Source organism: Crocuta crocuta, unplaced genomic scaffold (assembly GCF_008692635.1).
Source record: "Crocuta crocuta isolate KB4526 unplaced genomic scaffold, BGI_CrCroc_1.0 scaffold141, whole genome shotgun sequence".
In the NCBI taxonomy this organism is placed as follows: domain Eukaryota; kingdom Metazoa; phylum Chordata; class Mammalia; order Carnivora; family Hyaenidae; genus Crocuta; species Crocuta crocuta.
In genome coordinates, this window is record NW_027527951.1 from 6818152 (window position 1) to 6839732 (window position 21581).

Genomic DNA, 21581 nt, shown 5'->3' on the forward strand with positions numbered 1-21581 from the left:
GGAAGGTTTGACATTCTCAAAAGCCTGTAGAGATGTCTTCTTTTTCTACAGGAGGTAGAAAAATAATCAGCTCAGACCTCAACTTGGCCTATAAATACTGCAGACTCTGAATACAAATGATTTCATCCACTCCAACCCACTCCCACATTAGAAGACATGAACAAACACAAACATAGTTTCTAACAGTCAAGGCAGCATCTTCATTATGATGGCCCCAGCTCCCTCAGGTTCCCTCCTGGGAAAATACAAGACTGCCAAAAGCAGCCAACTGTTTTTTCCAGCCAACACTTGAAGATAGAGCCCCTGTCTCCCAGTCTCAGTGGAAGGACAAAAGTCAAACTTCAATAAGCACAGTTAGCAAACCCAAATGAGTTTCACATGGGTCAACTCCCCTGTCTGCTTTTTATAAATTTCCATTTCCCTGACTCTGCTCAAGCTCTGACAATTCCCATCCTTACTCTCTCCCTCTTCCTTTGAACATTCAGTCACCTCTGCACAAATCAAAGATGAGTTCAGTTCATGCTGGACCCTCTTCTCTGCTGCAATAGTTTATCATGGATTAAAAATCTATCCCTACTAGTTTAGCTAGTGCCCAGCTTTGTATGTCTTTGGGAACATTTTTAGCAACATACATTCCGATATCCTGATTGATCTGATTCCTGAGGCTAATGTGGCACTTAGGAGAGTGGAAATGTCAGTGGGCAAGAGACAGACAAAAACTGACCAAGTTAAGGCTGGAGGGAAATTGGCTCAGATGAAGGCATCAGGGATGACATTATTTAAAGAAAGACTATCCTTAATAGAGAAAACATTTTTATCCTCACTTAAATATTTTTGAAGATTTTGAAATAGAGGAGTGTTCTGTTCTCATAAATTTACTCTCTCGTCTGCTTTCTCTTCTGCTCAAAAATATACTGTTTTAAGCCTTTAACTTGTTTCTACCTATAAAAATCCAATAACATTTATGAAAATTAGCTTTGAGTCTCTGTGCACATGAAAATGTTAATGTAAGAAAATATATTATTTGATTTAGGAATATAACTTCATTCATACAATCAGAATTTTTTTGTTTATTCTTTAGCCATGTTCTGGCCTTTAACATTGTTTCTTTGACAGTAATACAGGCAATTTTATAATTTAACCATATGCCTTTAAAGGTTCAGAAAGAAAACTTATATTAAGACAAATAAGCTAAAACAGACAATAGAGATATCCAATAGATTTACTTAGATCTATTCACTTAGCTTCAATGCAGAATATATCCCAGAAGCAAGCATATACATCAAATGCAAAATGGATAAACTTAATTGGGTTCAATAATTGGATAAATGGTCAAATAATTTTCATTGCATATGATTTGGGGCATGCATTTCACTCCTTATTGATCTGCTTTATTCAATTAACATGTCAGTTATTTGTTTGATAGGAACAGGGAAGACAATCATAGGAAGGAGCAGTGGCAGAGAATATGCTTCTTGCTGCTGCACAAAACACGCATGGCAGGTGATGATACCAAACAGCTAACTCCCAGAGAGACCTATATGGCACATCTTGGCACATGTGGATAAGTATAATGTTTATTAATCTAAAAAATGAGAAAATATTATAAAAATATAAGAAGTAGAAAACCCTACACAAGTTAAAATACAGAAAAATTTTAAGTAAAGTTATTTGAATCAGGCAATATTTAATGTATCAAATAGTAGTCTTAATAACTAGGTATAAAGTAATCTCAACCCAGGACACTTCCCATGTCAAAAGGCAGCAGACACCCTGACCACCCCAGAATCCTTTGCCGGGGTTTGTGTTCTCTGACTGCACACTTAGGCACCCCCTGGTCACAAGAGTACTTGTTTATTATCAATATTATAAAAATAACCATTCTCTAAATGATTACACATAGTAAATAAAATTAGAACTATACATAAGGATTTGAATAATTGCAATTTCTTTAAGGACCACCTGGAACTTCTGCCTGCTTCACAGACCTGTAGGAAAGAAACAAAACAAAGGATAATGTGCTTAATAGTAAATAGTATCTACAGTGCAGCATATTAAAAAGAAAGTTAGGGACTTCAATGCTTTCCTATTCCCTGCATGAACTTTCACAATGGCACTGACTTTAGGTCCTACCTTTATCAACTGTATTTTGCTGCCAGGATGTCAATTTCTGGGATCTGTACAAACCTTTTTGTGTATATAATTAGAAGCAGATATTCTACAGTATCTTGGACTGGCAAAACAGAATAATTTCTTTCTAAATGTGGCCAATGAGAAATACTTGCGAGGTATGTATGCAATTACTATCTAGAAAGGAATTAAGGCAGCTGAAGTTAGAAGGCTAGAGAGGCATAAGATGGATCTTGCTGCACAAGTCCTTACTTCAAAACTGGAACTATGTGTCCATATTTCTTGCCTGAAAAGAATTATTTTATTTTTTTCCTAGGAGAATATGATTAGGATGGCAAGAGGAACCATCCATGCTCTTAGAATACTTAATGATATCTATTTCTTCTGCTTCATACCTCAGTTATATTTAATATTTGTTTCACTCACTACACCATAAAGACTCTGAAAAAAAATGTGAATCTCCAACTTACAAGGCTTGAAAGTATACTTTGCACATGGTGTTTGCTCAATAAGTATTAGTTTGATGGTAAACAGGGAGAAGAGAAAGGAAGAAAAAGAGGAAAGAAGGGAGTCCAGTTATTTTTCACATACTTTTCCCTTTCTGGAATCCCTCACTTATTCCAACCAACCCCAGCTAATTCCTTTACCTAACTAACTCTTACTCCTTTAGGACTTAGCCTTAAAAACCACTTTTTCCAGGCTCATTCGGCCTGGAAAGGTCAAGGTAGACTTCTCCTGCTACATGCACTGATCTCACTCTAATGCTCATATAACAATAATGAGGAGTCTTTAACATAAATAAAGTTCAGTATGTGACTTCATCATATGATATTGACATGTCATTCTCTGGCATGGTTTCTGTTTTGTTGTAGGTCTTTATTAAATATGAATTGAATGAACGATTTACTTTTTCAGATCTCTTGGGTAGAAGGGCCGTACGCTTACATGTCATATAAAGAACATGTAAAGGACTAATGAAGAGAACAACATGTTTTTGTTTTCCTACCATGGTAGAATTATTATGTGGAAGACAGATTAAATTTTTGTCTGTTTTACAGAAAGAACCAGAAAGAAGGCTACTACAAGGATCCAGGTTTTGGAGCAAAAGAGAGTAATTTCATTTAAAGTAGGTTTTAAACATTTTGTACAACTTAAGCAATACTGTTTGCCTACTTGTCTGCTTTTGTCACCATACTGTATGAGACATCCCCATGACTTAGTTACTTCATGATTGGAAGTTTGCACTTTTTGACCACTTTCGCCTATTTGCCCAATCCCTGCCTCTGGCAACCACCAATCTGTTTTCTGCGCCTATGGGCTTAGTGTTTGTTGTTGCTGTTGTTGTTTAGATTCTGCATATAAGTGAGATAATGTGGTATTTTTGTCTGTCTGACTTATTTCAATTAATAAAACATCCTAAAGTTCCATCTATTTTGTTGCAAATGACAAAATTTCATTCTTTATGGCTGAATAATATTCCATTGTATATGCATACCACATTTTCTCTTATCAATTCATATGTCAATGGACACTTGAGTTTTTTCCATATCTTGCCTATTGTAACTAATAGCCACTGAACATGGGGATGCAGATATCTTTTCAAGACATGTTTGTTTGTAACCATCTGGAGAGTATCCTGCAGATGTAAATATATGATTATGTGTGTCTATCCACTGTATATAACAAAAAATGAATTATATTTAATACACTGCTTTGTAACTAATTTTTATGTAACAGTATTATAAAAATGTTTCCATAACAGAATATATATAGATATAGATAGATGGATCCAGTTAATGTCAGTATAAATATATGTATTTATCCGGTGAATATATTCTCAACCTTCATAAGGTGGACAGTATTCCATTATATAGATTGCTATACTTTTTAAATAAATCATCTTTCATTGGTCATTTGGTTGTTCACATTTTTCTACATGTTTTCCATGTTTTAATATAAAACCGTTTTGTTTTATTATAAAATATGTGCAATGAACATAATATTCTCCTAACTATACAATGATGCATTGCAGAAATTATCTCTTTAGCTGATTTCTTAATATTGGGTTGATGAGCAATTAGACCAGAATAAAACTGAATAAGCAGCCACAGGAGGCAGAATACTGCCCATTATTCAAGATGTTCAAGTAAAATTGCATGGTCATTTGGTAGGGGGATTCTGGAGAAGAGATCAACATTAAATTGGGAAAGGAGATGGTACTTTCTAATTTTGATATTCTGTGATTTTGTTAGCTCTAAGGACAAACTCAACTTTTTGCTTCTCTCTGTGAAATATGTGAGAGAAGAAATTGTAAATTCTTCATCTTAATATCCAGTTCATACAGTAAGTTCATGCCCTTGGATGTAAAATTGTTCTGAGATTCTGTATCTCCAAAATATATACAATGGTGTCACAAAGTCCATGATATTCAGAGTGGAGGAATTTATTTTCCCCTCAAATATATCTAAAATTGATTTTCCTGCCAAAGAAGAAGGATTCAAATTCTCCTCAGCACAGGAGAATACAGACTCAGTGAGAAGCCCGAGATCCATAGAATACCACACACACACACACACACACACACACACACACACACACACACAAATAAGGAAACATATGCAGAGTAGGAGAGAAATCTCTTTCTCATTATAGGTCATGAGAACTATGCATTAAACAAATCTGGACTTTGAGCAGTTGAAGATAGCACTGATAATTACCTGACATTGGGATTAAGTGCCCTGAGCAAACATACCCGAGTAGACCAGTGTAGGACAAGAGGAGCACGGCACACAAAGGAGAAGGTCAGCAGAACCTGCACAGTGAAACAAAAAGAGAGAATATGCTGGACCAGGAAAAAAAATCTATGAAACACAATCCCCTAGTGGTTTGAACAATTTCTAGTGAAGAGTAATCGAAAGTAATATCAAAAAACTACACTTACAGTGTATAGTGAGTTGTAATTACATATAACTTGCTTAATGGTGTATATAGTCTTATTCCATACACTGGTCGTTCTCAATTTAAACGTCTGCTGATTTTGAAATAAGATTTAGGGCAAGATGCCCTCCAGATAGTGTTATGACTGTACATGTGACTTCAAGATCTCACATAAATCACATTCATTTCTTAAAGCCAGCATGAGGTAGGCAAGAAAGTAATGCTGTGCTAGTCACTACTGACACAACTTAGTCAGGATTGGGTATATGATACATCACAGAGTTGCGGTGCAATCACATTTGCAATTTAACATCATCATCACAAAGTTATTATGAGATTTATAAAAGTAGTGCATATAAATACATATACACTTTATTCATAATGCCTGGCACATAACATCATGTGCTAAATGTAATTCCTCTGAACATACCCCTGAGGAAAAAGGGTAGTAGCTAGTGGGACAAAGGCACAAGAGTATTCTAGTTTACAAGAGTGGCAAAGTAGAATAGAGGATAAAAGCAGATGAAACAAAGGGATTAAGGGAGATGAGTAATTCACATTTCCTGAAGAGAAAGGAAATAGATTAAGTCCAAGTTTTCCAAAACAGATCTTGGAATGCTAGTCCTGTGTAGTTTGATATGAATGATCCACATACACACACACAAAAAATGGTTCTTTGGTTAAAGAATTTGGAACAGCGACATACCATATCTGTTTTTGGGAGGATCAAAATTTACACACTAGCATGTTAAAGGCTATTAGTAGTCCTACATAACTTGATATTTATTAGTTATTTGATAATAGATTTTCATATAACTCCTTTTTTAAAAAATCTGTAGAGATCCATTGGTAAGTAGTGCTCCAACTAGAATGAAAAACATATGAATGCGATTGATGTTTCACATAATTCAGCAGCAAAATTGAAAAAGCATGGGTTTTGTACTCAGACACACCTGAGTTCCAACAAAATTGAAAAAGCATGGGTTTTGTACTCAGACACACCTAAGTTCCAATTCTGGTTTCACTCCTACCTATATACATGACTTTGAGCAAGTTAGCTCAGTATCCCCCACAGAGGATGGTTATAAGGGGAACACCTTTGCAAGAATCATTAAGCAGTAGGCACTTGATAGTTTCACAGTATTTAAGTTCAGATAAATAGGAACTAAAAAAATTGGATCAAAAGTGGTGATTATATGTGGAAAATGGATGCTGAATAAAGCTGGAGAACTTGATAAACTTTAGAAATCTTACACATGGAAGCTTTTGAATAAAATAATGATGCATTCATGTTTTAATGTTTTTTTTAACTTACCCAAAGATATTAAAGATGCTTGCAAGAGAGCAATTAAATTAATGCTCTCTATTAGTGATTCTCAAACTTTAAATGTATCAGAATCATCTGGAGGGCTTTTTAAGGCACAGATTTCTGGGCTTTGCTATTAGAGTTTCTGACTTAGTTGTTGTGGAGTGGGTCCAAGGAAATTGCATTTCTTGTAATTTCCAAAGAGATGCTGATACTGATGCTGATGTTGATGCTAATGCTAATGCTAGTGCTGATACTGATGTTGCTGGTTTGTGGACACACTCTATGTTTCACTGTTCTGTGTGACATGGACTTTTGGGTGAAGGATGAGGCCAGATGTAGTTGCATATACTTGAAGGAAAAGTAGTAGTAAAGTGTCTAGGTATGAAAATAAATCTGAAGTATAGGTTTAGTAGGAAAATAGATAATCTTAAGGGTAGAAGGTTTGGGACAGAGAATGGATTATAGTAGTCTAAGATTTCAGAGTGGGATGCTATTTCACATTATACCAAAAGAAAATGCATTGTCTTAGAAGATCACTACACTTGAGAGACCCAAATAATTATAATAGTAAGACATTGGATAAGTCTCCCAAGTTTTTTTTTTTAGTGAAAAGACTGGGACAGAGAATAAAGCAATGAATCAAATGTAAGCACCCCATGTGAAAGAACAGGAGTGACTGGTAAGATTACAGTAACAAGGAAAGAAACAGGACAGCTGGACAAATGGCATGTGTCTATAAAGAAGGGGAATTTCAGGTAGAATGGTAGTGCTACTTCATGGTGCTTGACACAAGGCAATTGTAAGAAGGGACAGTTTCCCCTAAGAAAGTCTATAACAGAAGCTGTGTCTTCTAGGAACCATTTCAAATAAGGCCAAAAACAGGGAGAAGGATGAAGAGTGTTCTTTGAATCGTACTGATGGACAATCGCTTTGCAAATAAAATTCCAGTTCCATAAGGCACAGTGGAAAGATCTGGGAAATATATCCACAGTACTTAAGAAAACAAATATGTGAGGAGATTTTATTTGGATAAGGGGCAGGGGGGCAAGGCAAAGTGGCCAAGGATAACAGAAATAAAAGACAGAATTAACTGATCTCAAGTTTCTGAATTGAACTTTTTGCATGACCCTTGTTCTTATATGGCAACCGACTTAGGTACCCAGCCTCACACTGCTTCCCTGTGTGAAACAGCACTGCTTATCCAGAGGACAGCCCATTACTCCTCATACTTAGGGGGATGTAGGAAGTGAAGCACCTTTGTCGGGGTGGGGGGCAGAAAGCAAGCGAGAGTAGCCATAAAGTCTAGAAATAAAGATAATATTTTTGTTTACAATTTGGAACCTGCTTATTTTCTTCTTAAATGCAATAGGTAGTTATTCAGTGAAAAACAGCCACACAAATCACCTGAGGCAGGGATCACACATGACATGTAGGGATGGATGTAGATATTGCATTAAAGCTCTGTTCACTGCAGCTCTGACTGAATTATCATTACTGCCGAGGAACAACACACTGAACATTTGAAATGTCACTGAACATATCATGTTTTGTTGTATAGACTGATAAACCACTTATTATTTGTCTATGTTTCTAGACATTGTGGCCTCCCTGAATAATCAGAAGATACTTAGGGTTGGCCACTTCTCAAGTGATCTTCAAAGATCACTTAACCAAAATGAACTAAGTTTATTCAGTCCTTCATTCACTCAATTCACTCAGTAAATATTTACTAAGTAAATCAATAGTGAATATATAAATATTATTAAATAAATATGTGCTGAATAGTTACAATATAAAATAGGAACATTAAGAAGAAATTTTCCCTAATAGGTTAATTTTGGAGATTAAATATGTGGAAGCAATTTATAACTTATAAAGTCTGGCATAACTAGTAGAAACCTGATTGTTTAAAAATGTTAACAAATGAACAATCCTTCGTGTCCTAATATGAAGAAAGTCACATATTACATATATTTAAGAATATGAAGAAAAGCTATGTTTCTGGTCTGAAGAATGTTTAATTATACTGCAGTTGATATATGGTTTTGGGGATATTTAGTCAACATTTCAAAACAACTCATTCTGAAGAAATTTGGCAGCATGCTTTGAACAGTTGTTCTATTTTTAATATCTAATTATGATATTTTAAACATGCTTAATGTAGTTACTAAATGTTATTTATTTTATTCTGTCAAAATTTTAATTTTTATGTTTATCATGTATGCCTCCCTTAATTTTCTGGATGACTTTGCCTGTGGATAACAATTTGGAACACAGTGTAAATTTAACTAAATCAAAGTTGAAGTTTATATTAAAAGCAGATTTTATACCCAAATGTATTACTGCTTGTTTCTTTATACATCACTTTTTCTTATTTTCATGCTTTATAGCACTTTCTTTATGATACAAGCTCTTTCTCTGCTCAGCGAAATAATTCCTCTCTTGATATTGTCTATACACACATTCCCCACCCCCCTCCTTTTTTTAGCTTACAGAGATGGAATGACATTTTGGAGTAGGACATATGGCCTTGGACTGAGCTAGACTGTAAACTGCACTTACTAATTGTGTATCCTTGGGAAAGGATACACTTAACAGATCTGAGTTTGTAAAACCAGAATAATATCACCTACACATTAAGTTGTCACAAGGATTAAAGGAGATGCTACATAGCACCTACCAGCAAAAATGTAAAAAGTGTCAGTCCTCTTTCATTTTCTCTTCTTTTGAAGATACATGTATTTCTATATAAGCCTTAAAATGTCAACTACTCATAGTAGGCTTTAAGAAGAAATGGAATGATACAATTCTAATTACTCAAATAGACTTTGTAGTTATATTTTATGTTAGCCTAATGTGACAATTTTCCTAATTCATTATTAAATCATATATCTATTAGAATATATACTAACTTTCTCAGTGAAAAGATTAATTATGCCACATTCTTGAAGTTCTGTGCGTAGAACTCCTCTTTTCTTCATATACCCTCTCTGTTATGCCTACACAAGTAGCTTCCTCAGCCACAATGTCTATCTTTAGGCTACAAGTTCCTGTCAGATCGTTATCACAAATATTGCACTATCTTATAGGAGACTATGCCAGTCAAATTTTAGTCTAGCTCAGACAATGGAAATATAGCATCTTCTGGAGGAAATAGTTTATTCTTTGATTTTTTCTCTTTAGTTTGAGGTAAATAAGCACTTAAGTTTGAAGCAGGAAGAAAAAGGAGAGTGAAATAATAAGGTAGTCTGGGATCAATGATGCAGGTACCCCAATTAGTAGATGTGAGATGAACTCTTCCAGCCTGGGAGAATACATCAGAGCATTGCATAAGACTATCATAGCACCCATGAAACCACCCAAGGCAGAGGTCACTCTTTTGGCCCCAAAGTGGGAATATAAAATCCTTCTCTCCTCTGCTAGTTCCAAGGCATATTAGAGGCAGCAAGCTGAATGCAAAAGCCATCAAGTAATTAAGAAAATTGGACAAATGAAATGTGGCTTCCCAAGTGAAAAGATAAATTATTCCTGGTTAGTAAGTAAAAGGCCAAAATTGGTTGGCAGAGAATCTTGATGGAGAGCATTCTGTTTTACTCCCATGTAGTTAATGTACCTCTGATAATTAAAGTCTGAGAACTGGGCAGCTGCATATGCATATGAGTGTGAGCCCCTGCTCTGCAGTTTCCTAGCCTGGAAACCACAGGGAAGAAGGAGGACCTTAGAGTTTTCTGACTCCTAGTTTTCTTCCCACTCCATCATAATGTCTAGAAAAAAAAATTAGACTCCCACTGAGAAAATTAAATGACGCATGTATATGCTCACAATAAAAAAACTGAGCCCACTAGTCAGTCATAGTAAGAACCTAGCAAGTGTCTGGGAACATTTTCCACACAAGAGTAAAAACACAATGTCATTAATAATAACATAAGCAAAGGTAAATAGAAACCTCATAAGAAACAAGAGGAAGCCCTCCTGGGATAGAAGATAAATTGTCATTTTTTTGCATAAATAGAAGTCATTTTATATGATGTATACTTAGCCTAAAAGTAAAACCTTAGAACTTACTAATATTTAGCAAGCATATACTATATATCTGGCACTGTGTTTGGTACAAAATAAAGCAATGAAAAAGAAATGTTTCTTAGTCTATGAAAACTAAAGAAAATTAGCTGAAAATGTGCTGGTTTTGCCCGTATTTACTGAAATATAGCAGAGTAAGAAATTTAATATCCAGGATTAGTTGGGTGAATTATTCAGATAAAGCAGCTACTAGAAACACTTTTAATAGCTGGGTGAAATATTTTTTAAAAGCCTCTGTGAAGGAATCAGGGATATTTCACATAACAATGTATTAAATGGTCAACATTCAGAAGATAAGGAAATAAATAAAAATGAGCATGGAATTTGGGGACATGACTCCTCTAAAGGTATCTACTAGTTGCAGTAGAAATTCCTGAGAGTCTGACAACTGGCAAACATTCATAGGCAGACAGGACAAAAATTGGGGTTCCAGACTTACTGAGGGAGAGGACTCAGATTAATTTCCTAGGTTTGGGGTTGCTACTCTGAATGGCCACACTGTAAGACTAAGGGCAAATAGAAATAAACCAACCCTCTCAATGAATAAAGCCCACTTAAAAATCTTCTCAATTTTTTAATATATGTGTTACACAGCAGGTTTGATAGCATAAAATAATAGTAAACTTGAACATAGATCAGAATATAATATCCAGGGTGATACACAGAAACAAATGGATGGAAAACAGAGGTGGGGGCACATTTTACATACAGTTAGAATATCTAACACATGTTAATAGGTGACCATGGTAATTTTAAAATAAACTCCTAAATTCTTTTACATTTTTCTCAACTTGCTAGAACTATGTCCATTGACCTTGAATCTATAATCTGTGTCTGCAGAGGTACCTGGGTGGCTCAGTAAGTTAAGTGTCTGACTCTTGATTTTAACTCAGGTCATGAACTCACAGCTCATGAATTCAGGCCCCACATGAAGCTGACAGCGTGGAGACTGCTTGAATTCTCTGTCTCTCTCTCTCTCTTCCCTTTCCTGCTCATGCTCTCTCTTTCAAAAATAAAAATAAACATTAAAAAAACCTCTGTGATTGCATACACAACTAAATCGCAGAAGTAGTGCTGTGAGTTCCCAGGCTCAGGCCTTAAGGAATGGAGAAATTCCACTTCCTGTCTTGTGTGATACTCACTCTTATAAGGCAGCTATAATAATGTGAGGAAGCATAAACATTCCATGGAGAGATGCATGATGAAAGTTTTATATGGCAAGAAATCAAGGTCCTTGACCTTCAGTCCTGAATGACATGGCTCGGGGAGAGACATAGGACAATAGGAAACTTATTCCCCACCCTTAAAAAGACAGTATAACAAACCACCCCACTGAGAATAGACATAGAAGCAGCAGTTTGAAAAACCCCTGTGGTATATAGGAAGATTATTTATTTATTTATTTATTTATTTCACTAATCTCAGAGCCTTGCTAGAAAGGTAGGGATCTTTGAAAGATTTCTCCTATAACAAAAGAGCTGGAAGGTGCCATTTCCTTCCCCTAACCTCCAGCCTAGAAATAGAGACACTTGTTGGAAGGAGCACAATACAAACACTCTCCACCTAACTGGCTAACAGCTCACCCTGCCCACACCCTCCCTTTGGACCAGCTCTGCCAACACTACACCAAATTGACTCCTATCTCAGGAAGAGGAAAAGTAAACCACACATACCAGTTCAACTACAACCCCAGAGGTGGGCTGGGGTCTGACAGCAGGCCCCACCCACCAGCAAAAGCTTATCAAAGGCCAACATAGGGAGAGCATCCTGCAGTTTGGGGATACCACAGCTCTGGCAACATTGGGTCTGACCCAACTCAAGCCCACGGTGGCTCCAGACTGGTTCACTAACTCCACAGGGACGAAACACTGACCACGACAGGCAAAGAGAGCCACTATAGATGACTGGACTGAAGGAAAAAGTGGCCAGCCAAATAGCAGGAAAGTTCCCTGAGGCACCAGGTTCTGGCGAACAGGTCACTGCACTGCAGGGCACTACAAGACTTCTTCTATAGGCCATTACTTTCCAGAGCAGGAGACATAGCTGACTTCCCTAACATACAGAAACAAAAGCAGAGAATTTGATGAAATGAGGATAGAGGCATATGTCCCAAATGAAAGAACAGGACAAAATCACAGCAAGAGAGTAAAGGAAACAGAGATAATTAATAATATAGAATTTAAAGTAATGGCCATAAAATACTCATTTGACTTGGGAAAAGAGTGGAGAAAAGAGTGGAGGACCTCAGTGAGACCCTTAAAAAAAGAGAGAAAACATAAAAAGTACAAATGAGAGAAAAAGAGTTCCATAACTGAAATTAAAAATACACTAAAGGAAATAAATAATAGACCAGAGGAAGCATAAGAATGAATTAAATGGCTAAAAAAGCAAGAGTCATCTATATGCTGCCTACAAGAGACTCATTTCAGACCTAAAGACACATGCAGATTGAGAGTGAAGGGATGAAAAAGCATTTATCATACAAATGGAAGTAAAAAGAAAGCCGGGGTAGCAATACTTATGTCAGACAAAATAGACTTTCAAATAAAGACTGTAACAAGAGAAAAAGAAGGATACTACAGGGGCGCCTAGGTGGCTCAGTCGGTTAAGTGTCTGACTTCGGCTCAGGTCATGATCTCACAGTTTATGGGTTCAAGCCCTGCATTGGGCTCTGTGCTGACAGCCAGCTCTGAGCCTGGAGCCTGTTTTGGATTCTGTATCTCCCTCTCTCTCTAACCCTCCCCTGTTCAAGCTCTCTCTCTCTCTCTCTCAGAAATAAATAAAACATTAAAAAAATTTTTTTAAAAAGAAGGATTCATAAAGGGGACAATACATCAAGAAGATATTGCAATTGTAGATATTTATGCACCTCAATATGGAAGCACCCCAATACATAAAGCAGATAATAACACACATAAAGGAAGACATTGATAGTAATACAATAATAGTAAGAGATTTTAACATCACGCTTGCATCAATGGAGACATCATCCAAACAGAAAATCAACAAGGAAACAATGGCTTAAATTACACATTTAACAGATATATTCAGAACATACCATCCTAAAATAATGGAATACACATTCTTTCCAAATACACATGGGAACATACTCTAGAATAGAGCACATATTAGGCCACAAAGCAAGTTACAACAAATTCAAAGTGGTTACAATCAAACCATGCATCTTTTCTGACCACAACACTATGAAACTGAAAATCAACCACAAGAAAAAATCCGGAAAGAAGACAAATATGTGGAGGTTAATTAAAATACTACTAAACAATGAAACAGGAAATCAAAGATGAAATTGAAAAATACGTAGAGACAAATGAAAATAAAAATACAACAGTTAAAAATCTTTGGGAAGTGGCAAAAACTATTCCAAGGAAGTTTACAATATAGGCCTACATGAAAAAACAAGAAAAATCTCATGTAAACAACTTAACCTTACACCTAAAGGAGTAAAAAAAGAGAAAGAAAGAAAGAAAGAAAGAAAGAAAGAAAGAAAGAAAGAAAGAAAGAAAGAAAGAAAGAAAGAAAGAAAGAAAGAAAATAAAACAAAAAGAAAAAGAACAAACAAAACCCAAAATCAGTGAAAGGGGAAGGGGATAACAAAGATTAGAGGAGAAATAAAAAAAAAGAATCTAAGAAAATAATAGAGTAGATCGATGAAATCAGGCGCTGTTTCTTTGAAAGGATACACGAAATTGATAAATCTTTACTCACACTCATTAAAAGAGAGAGAGAGAAATTAAAATCAAAAGTGAAAAAGGAGAAAAACCATTGACCACAGAAATACAAGTGATTATAAGAGAACAAATGAAAAATTATATGCCAATAAATTTGAAAACTAAAAGATATAAATTACTAGAAACATAACCTCCCAAGACTAAATCAGGAAGAGAAAGAAAATTTCAACAGACCTATTACCAGCAATGAAATTGAATCAGTAATCAAAAAATTCCTAAATCCCAGGAATAAATCCCACTTGATCGTGGGGAATAATTCTTTTAATGTATTGTTGGATACAAGTTGCTAGTATCTTATTGAGAAATTTTGCACTCATGTTCATCAGGGAAATTGGTCTGTAATTCTCTTTTTTAGTGGAGTCTTTGGTTTTAGAATCAAGGTAATGCTGGCCTCATAGAATAAGTTTGGAAGTTTTCCTTCCATTTCTATTTCTTGGACAGCTTCAAAAGAATAAGTATTTAAAGAAGTAACTCTTCTTTAATGATTGTTAGAATACCCCTGGGAAGCCATCTGACTGTGGACTCTTGTTTAATTCTAACTGGAAGAGTTAATATTGCTAAAATGCCCATACAAAATGATGCACAGATTCAAAGCAATCTCTATAAAAATTCCAATGGCATTTTTTCACAGAAATAGAAAACAATTCTAATATTCTTATGGAATCACAGTAGCCAAAACAATCTTGAGAAAGAACAGAGTTGGAGGCAACACACTTCATGATTTTAAATTATATTACGAAGTTATAGTAATCAACAGTATGGTACTGGCATAAAAAGAGGCACATCGACCAATGGAATAGAATAGGGGGTCCAAAGATAAACCCAAGCATATATAGTCAACTAATCTTTAACAAGAGTGTTAACAATACACATTGGGGAAAGGATAGTCTCTTCAATATATGGTTTTGGGAAAACTGCATCCAAATACAAAATAATGGAATTAGATCCTTATCTCACAATGTATACAAAAATCAATTCAAATGTTTAAAGACTTAAATATGAGACTGGAAGCTGTAAAACCTTTAGAAGAAAACAGGGGGAAACTCCTTAACACTGGTTTTGGNGACTGCATCAAACTAGGAAGCCTCTGTACAGCAAAGGAAACAACAAAATTAAAAGGTAACCTACAGGCTGGGAGACAACATCTGCAAAACATATTGCTGATAAGGAGCTTAATATAAAAAATACATAAATCATGCTTGATTTAAGACTTGACTCTAAAATTAAATATGTTTTACATAAGCAATAAAGAAATTGAATCAGCAATCAAAAACCTCACAACAAAAAAGAGTACGGGACCAGACTGTTTTCAAAAAATTAAAACTAGACCTACTCTATAATCTAGCAATTGCACTACTAGATATTTATCCAAAGGATACAAATATGCTGAATCTAAGGGGCACAGGAACACAATGTTTATAGCAGTGCTATCAACAATGGCCATATTATGGAAAGAGCCCAAATGTCTATCCACTAACAGCTCAGAGGCTGGAGCCTGCTTCGGAATCTGTGTCTTCCTCTCTCTCTGCCCTTCCCATGCTCACGCTCTGTCTCTCTCCGTCTCTCAAAAATAAATATATATTAAATATTTTTTTAAAAAGAAAAAACAGAGAGAGGTAAACAATTAAGAGACTCTTAAATATAGAGAAAAAACTGAGGGTTGCTGGAAGGGAAGTTAGTGGAGGAATGGGCTAAATGGGTGATGGGCATTGAGGAGGGCACTTGTGATGAGCACTGAGTGTAGTATATAAAATTTAAAAAGTAACATTTTAAACGAATTAAAATTATAAGTTCGAGCTATATATATTTACTGATATTTAATTAACAACAATGTTCAAAACAACAAAGTTTTAAGATGCACTTCAACAATGATTTATTTTTCCTTCTATAAGTTCTGCTGTAGTATATTTCATGTTTACCTTCTTGGCCTAGTAAAGAAGATAACTTTTTAAGAGCTATTTATTTATTTATCTATCCTGCCTACAAAAGATTCTTTTTATTTTATTTTTGTTTTAGGTTTTTATTTAAATTCCAGTTAGTTAACATACAGTGTCATATTAGTTTCAGCATAATTTTGTGATACATCACTTACAATACCAGTACCCATCACAAGTGCCCTCCTTAATACCCATCACCCATTTACTCCATCCCACTTACCCCCCTTTCCAGCAATCCTCAGTTTGCTGTTCATAGTTAAGTGTGTTTGATAGTTTGCCTCTCTCTTTTTTTTTCCTATATATTCATCCATTTTGTTTCTTAAATTCTATTCACATATGGGTGAAATCATACAGTACATCTTTTTCTTACTGATTAATTTCGCTTAGCCTAATACACTCTAGCTCCACCCATGTCATTAAAATGTCAAGATTTCATTCTTTTACATGGCCAAGTAATACTTGTGTGTATGTGTGTGTGTGTGTGTGTGTCTGTGTGCCACAACTTTACCAGTTTTTTAAAAATGGTCTGTCTTGGGAGATGATAATGTCTATTTAAAATAGCACACAACACAAATAAAATAAAATAAAATAAAATAGCAGTAGTGCACAGACAATTTAAAAACAACGTTTCTTGGGCACCTGGGTGGCTCAGTTAGCTAAGCATCTAACTCTTGAGCCCAATGCGGGGTGTGATCTCACAAGTTGTGAGATCACGACCCGAGCCAATATCAAGAGTCTGATACTTTTTTAAAAATAGTTTATTGTCAAGTTGGTTTCCATATAACACCCAGTGCCCATCCCCACAAGTGACCTCCTCCATGCCCATCACCCCCCTTCCCCTCCCCCTCACCCCCATCAGCCCTCAGTTTGTTCTCAGCATTCAAGAGTCTCTCATGGTTTGCCTCCCTCCCTCTNCCCATTTCTTCACTGGATTGTTTGTTTTTCAGGTGTGGAGTTTGGTGAGTTCCTTATAGATTTTGGATACTAGCCCTTTATCTGATATGTCATTTACAACTATCTTTTCCCATTCCGTTGCCTGCCTATTAGTTTTATGGACTGCTTCCTTTCCCATGCAGAAGCTTTTAATCTCGATGAGGTCCCAGTAGTTCATTTTTGCACTTGATTCCCTTGCCTTTGGGGATGTGTCAAGTAAGAAATTGCTGCGGTTGAGGTCAAGGAGGTTGTTTCCGGCTTTCTCCTCTAGGGTTTTGATGGTTTCCTGTCTCACATTCAGGTCCTTTATCCATTTTGAGTTTATTTTTGTGTATGGTATGAGAAAATGATCTAGTTTCATTCTTCCGTATGTTGCTGTCAGTTCTCCCCGCACCATCTGTTAAAGAGGCTGTCTTTTTTCCATTGGATACTCTTTCCTGCTTTGTCAAAGATTAATTGGCTGTACATTTTTGGGTCCAAATCTGAGTTCTCTATTCTATTCCATTGGTCTATGTGTCTGTTTTTGTGCCAATACCATACTGTCTTAATGATGACAGCTTTGTAGTAGAGGCTAAAGTCTGGGATGGTGATGCCTCCCGTTTTGGTTTTCTTCTTCAATATTACTTTGGCTATTTGGAGTCTTTTGTGGTTCCATACAAATTTTAGAATAGTTTTTTCTTGTTTTGAGAAGAATACTGGTGCAATTTTGATTGGGATTGCATTGAATGTGTAGATTGCTTTGGGTAGTAATGACATTTTAACTATATTTATTCTTCCAATCCATGAGCATGGAATGTTTTTCCATTTCTTTGTGTCTTCTTCAATTTCCTTCATAAGTTTTCTATAGTTTTCATCATACAGATCTCTTATATCCTTGGTTAGGTTTATTCGTAGATATTTTATGGTTTTTTGTGCAATTGTGAATGGGATCAGTTTTCTCAAGAGTCTGATGCTTAACCAACTGAGCCACCCAGGTGCCCCAAGAAAATTAGTCTGTGATGTCAGTGCAGAGCCTGCTCAGTATTTTCTCTCTCCTTCTTTCTCTGCCCCTCCCCTGCTTGCAGACGTGTGCTCTCCTTCTCAGAAAATAAATAAATAAATATTAAAAATTTTTTAATAAAAAAAATCTCATTTTCTTCTCATCAAGTAAGAAATATGTAAAGGGCCATACACCTGGGCTTCCTCAGCATGTGTGTCAGTGTTATCCCAAGTTAGGAATATGAATGTTTTCATCAGACTTCCCTCCTATATAAAGATTTCTCCTCTGTTTATTTTATTAATTCACATTTCTTATCCTTATAATTTGCACCCACTGTGTTCTTTTCATGACTTAACTTTCTAGATTTATTTTTCCCTGATCCCCTGTGTCTAGTGTCTTCCCTTAAAATCATGAATTGCCAATTCCCTGGGCCACCAAATATAACCAATGCTCTTCCTGTCTTTGTGTTCTTGCCCATGATGTTAGTATTGATCATATGATGTTCTTGTCCATCTCTGTACTTCAAAATCTTACCTATCTCCTAGTGCAAACACCATTTCTTCATGTTCCTACTGCTAACTTCATGTGATATATCCCTCCTTTGGCTTCCTTAACATTCTATTTATCTACTAAAGAGTATACCTTATGCTACTATGCACTTTTATTTAACTTACTAGATAAAAGAGATCATTATCTTTTTCTTATTTTTTGTTATCTCCCATGCAATAAGGCCAACACATAGCAGTTTCTCATTACATGTATGAATGTTAAGATACATAAACATGATTCTAAGGACATTCTAAGGAGGTAACCTGGTCTATGGAGCATATGTAACATATTGGAGAATCTTAACTATAAAAATCCTTGCTTGGGACAAAAATGTCAAGGTCCATTTAATTTATGAAGGTGAAGCAGGTCAATGTTGTAAAACAAGCCAGGGGAGATTATGGAACAGTTTGCCTGATATGAACACACTGAAGTTCTTGCAGTTACTGAAAATGTACAGAACATCATTAAGAACAAATAAGTTTTACTTGCAGCTAGCCAATACATTCTTCTCATTTGTGAGAGATATATACCATCTAAAAGAAGACTGCCTATAAGCTAAATCCATCAAGGTTAAAGAATGAACTAGATTCCCCTTCATTTTGTTTTCTTTATTATATTTTGTAGTTTCAGGCTACACCTAGAACAAATATAAGAATATTCCAAGACAAACAAAAAGTATTTGGTAAAGATTAAAAACATATGCTACTCATTTATAACTTTGATTTTTTAATAACCGAAAATTGGACCATATATTTCCTATTTTCAGTTTTAAAGAATTCAACTTCATATAATACTCTAATCCAAAGAATTCTGTATCACAAAAGATCAGTTCTGTTGTCTAAATACAGTTTTCTCTGATACTTGTTATGGAATGTTCTGACTACTATTATTGCATATGACAAGGAAATTTCAATAAATAAAGCAGGTAAGCTTTGTATCTATTCTGAAGCATGTAACGTTATATATTACAGAGCACACTTTTCCATTACACTTGATAATAGTTTGTTTGGTGAGATTAAATTTTATTTAATTATTAAATATTACCCTTTACATTTTTTCTAGGAGCTTAGAAATTAATTGAAACATTCATAATATCAGGGTTTTACTACAGACATGGGAAACATTTCAAAGTAAGAATGCCACATGAATAATTCAGAAGCTTGTGGCCTCTAGAAATTGCAAAAACTTATTTAAAACTAAACTAATTCCTATAAATAGTATTATAATGGAAAATTACAATTTGACATTAGAATATTTTGCTTGTAACAGATAATTAACAGTAATTATTAACTTACTTTTATATTTGTTGGTTAAAGATCAGTCCTTAAATATTTATGATAACAGTTACCAAATATGCAAATGCCTAATTTATAGGATTTATTGCCTAGTATGGGGTCAGATGCCCTGACTTTTTAAAGAAAAGCTTTAGAATTTTTTGAACACTCATAAAAGATTGAGTGTGAAAAGTAAGATTAAAAAGTCATCAAGATTTCTTTCAGTCTTCAAAAATAATCTAATACAGTTTGTCAGAAGTTTTTTTTCTGTTTTATTTTAAGAGTTCATCTTTCTAGTTATTCTTGTGCCATTTTTATGTATTACTGTCACTATTACTATCTTTTATTCTTGGTTGTTTCCAAAGTATGTATATCTTTTCTCCACAAATGCATGTGTTGTGTAAGATAACCTAGTTGACCTTTAAATAAGAACAAAATACTGAAGTCTTGTCTTGTTTATCTCCTGAAGTATATATTCCTAGTCCCTATTTCTAAGCCATAACCCTAATATTTAAACTTTGAGTTGCACGTGTCATGAAGTCCTAACACCTATTTGACTTAATTGGCTAATTAACTCATTTTGGTCTTTGTGTTACCTACATTCCACTGCTCCCTAACACACCCTTTTCTACTCTTTCATTTGATAGGATGTTAGTGCCTTCCCTTGGGCCTGGTGAGATAATCAGCTGTGGTACAATAACACCACTGCCTCAAGCATTACTCAAATATAAAACTTAGGAGGCTACCTGGAAAAAAATAACCTGGAAAGATGAAGGAGAATAAAGGTCACACCACATCCTGAGCGTTTGCCAGTAGAATCCTGGCCCCATTTACTTCCCCAAGCACTTTAGCTCTCAAGAGTCCCAGCATAAACTGTGTCACCCCCTGGTAAGGGGAATTAAGGGAGGTCATGAGTAAAGGATGAAGCAATAAGAGTAAACATCACTGGGTCCAAACAAGAACATTTGATTATCCTCCAGACCTCTGCTACTGACATGACATGAACAGACTTACAATCTCTTAGAGAACCAACTTCTTCACTACATTAAGAGAATTGAGATTGAGAGGATTATATTAAATTAGATCAGCACTTGCTAAAATCCTAGAACATTTGTTCTTCCAACAGGTAATAGGCATTCTAAAAATTATAAGCATTCTGAAAATAGGAATTAATATGCATTTGGTAGGGGTCCCTGGGTGGTTCAGTTGGTTAAGAGTCAGACTCTTGCTTTTAGCTCAGGTCATGACCTCATGGTACCTGGGTACAAGCCCCTTGTCGGGCTCTCTGCTGACAGCTTGGGGCCTGCTTGGGATTCTGTCACCCTTTTTCTCTGCTCCTCCCCACTTCACACATGCTCTCTCTCTCAAAACAAACAAACAAACAAACAAACAAACAAATAAAAATTAAAAAGAAAAAGCATTCTGCAAAAAGATCAAGTAAATGTGTAGAAAACTCTGGACTATACACAGTCAAGCAGATCTTCCTGCAAGACTACTCAGTGACTTTTAGAAAAGACTGTATAGCATTTCTTCAAGTCAACAATGGACAATATTTTCTCTTATTTTAAGCCAGGATGCTGATTACACTTGATCTGTTGATTTAAAAGTGAAGAGCTGTTTTGTTCCTCTTGAAAAGTTGTTCTATCAATGGTATATCTTACACCTGAGAGTTTTTCAAATAATAATGATATGTATAAATTCCCA

At 35.4% G+C, this 21581-nt stretch overlaps 1 protein-coding gene across 1 annotated transcript in view; it reads right to left on the minus strand.

Moving 5' to 3' along the window:
* Positions 1-1315: 1315 nt before the first annotated feature.
* The window catches only part of CUNH8orf34 (chromosome unknown C8orf34 homolog), a 396460-nt gene continuing 376194 nt past the window's right edge, over positions 1316-21581 (minus strand). Inside the window, 2 exon segments of the mRNA XM_077752493.1 lie at positions 1316-1988; positions 4848-4942. Of these exon segments, the coding sequence (XP_077608619.1) occupies positions 4860-4942 (83 nt within the window). The 3' untranslated portion in view covers positions 1316-1988; positions 4848-4859.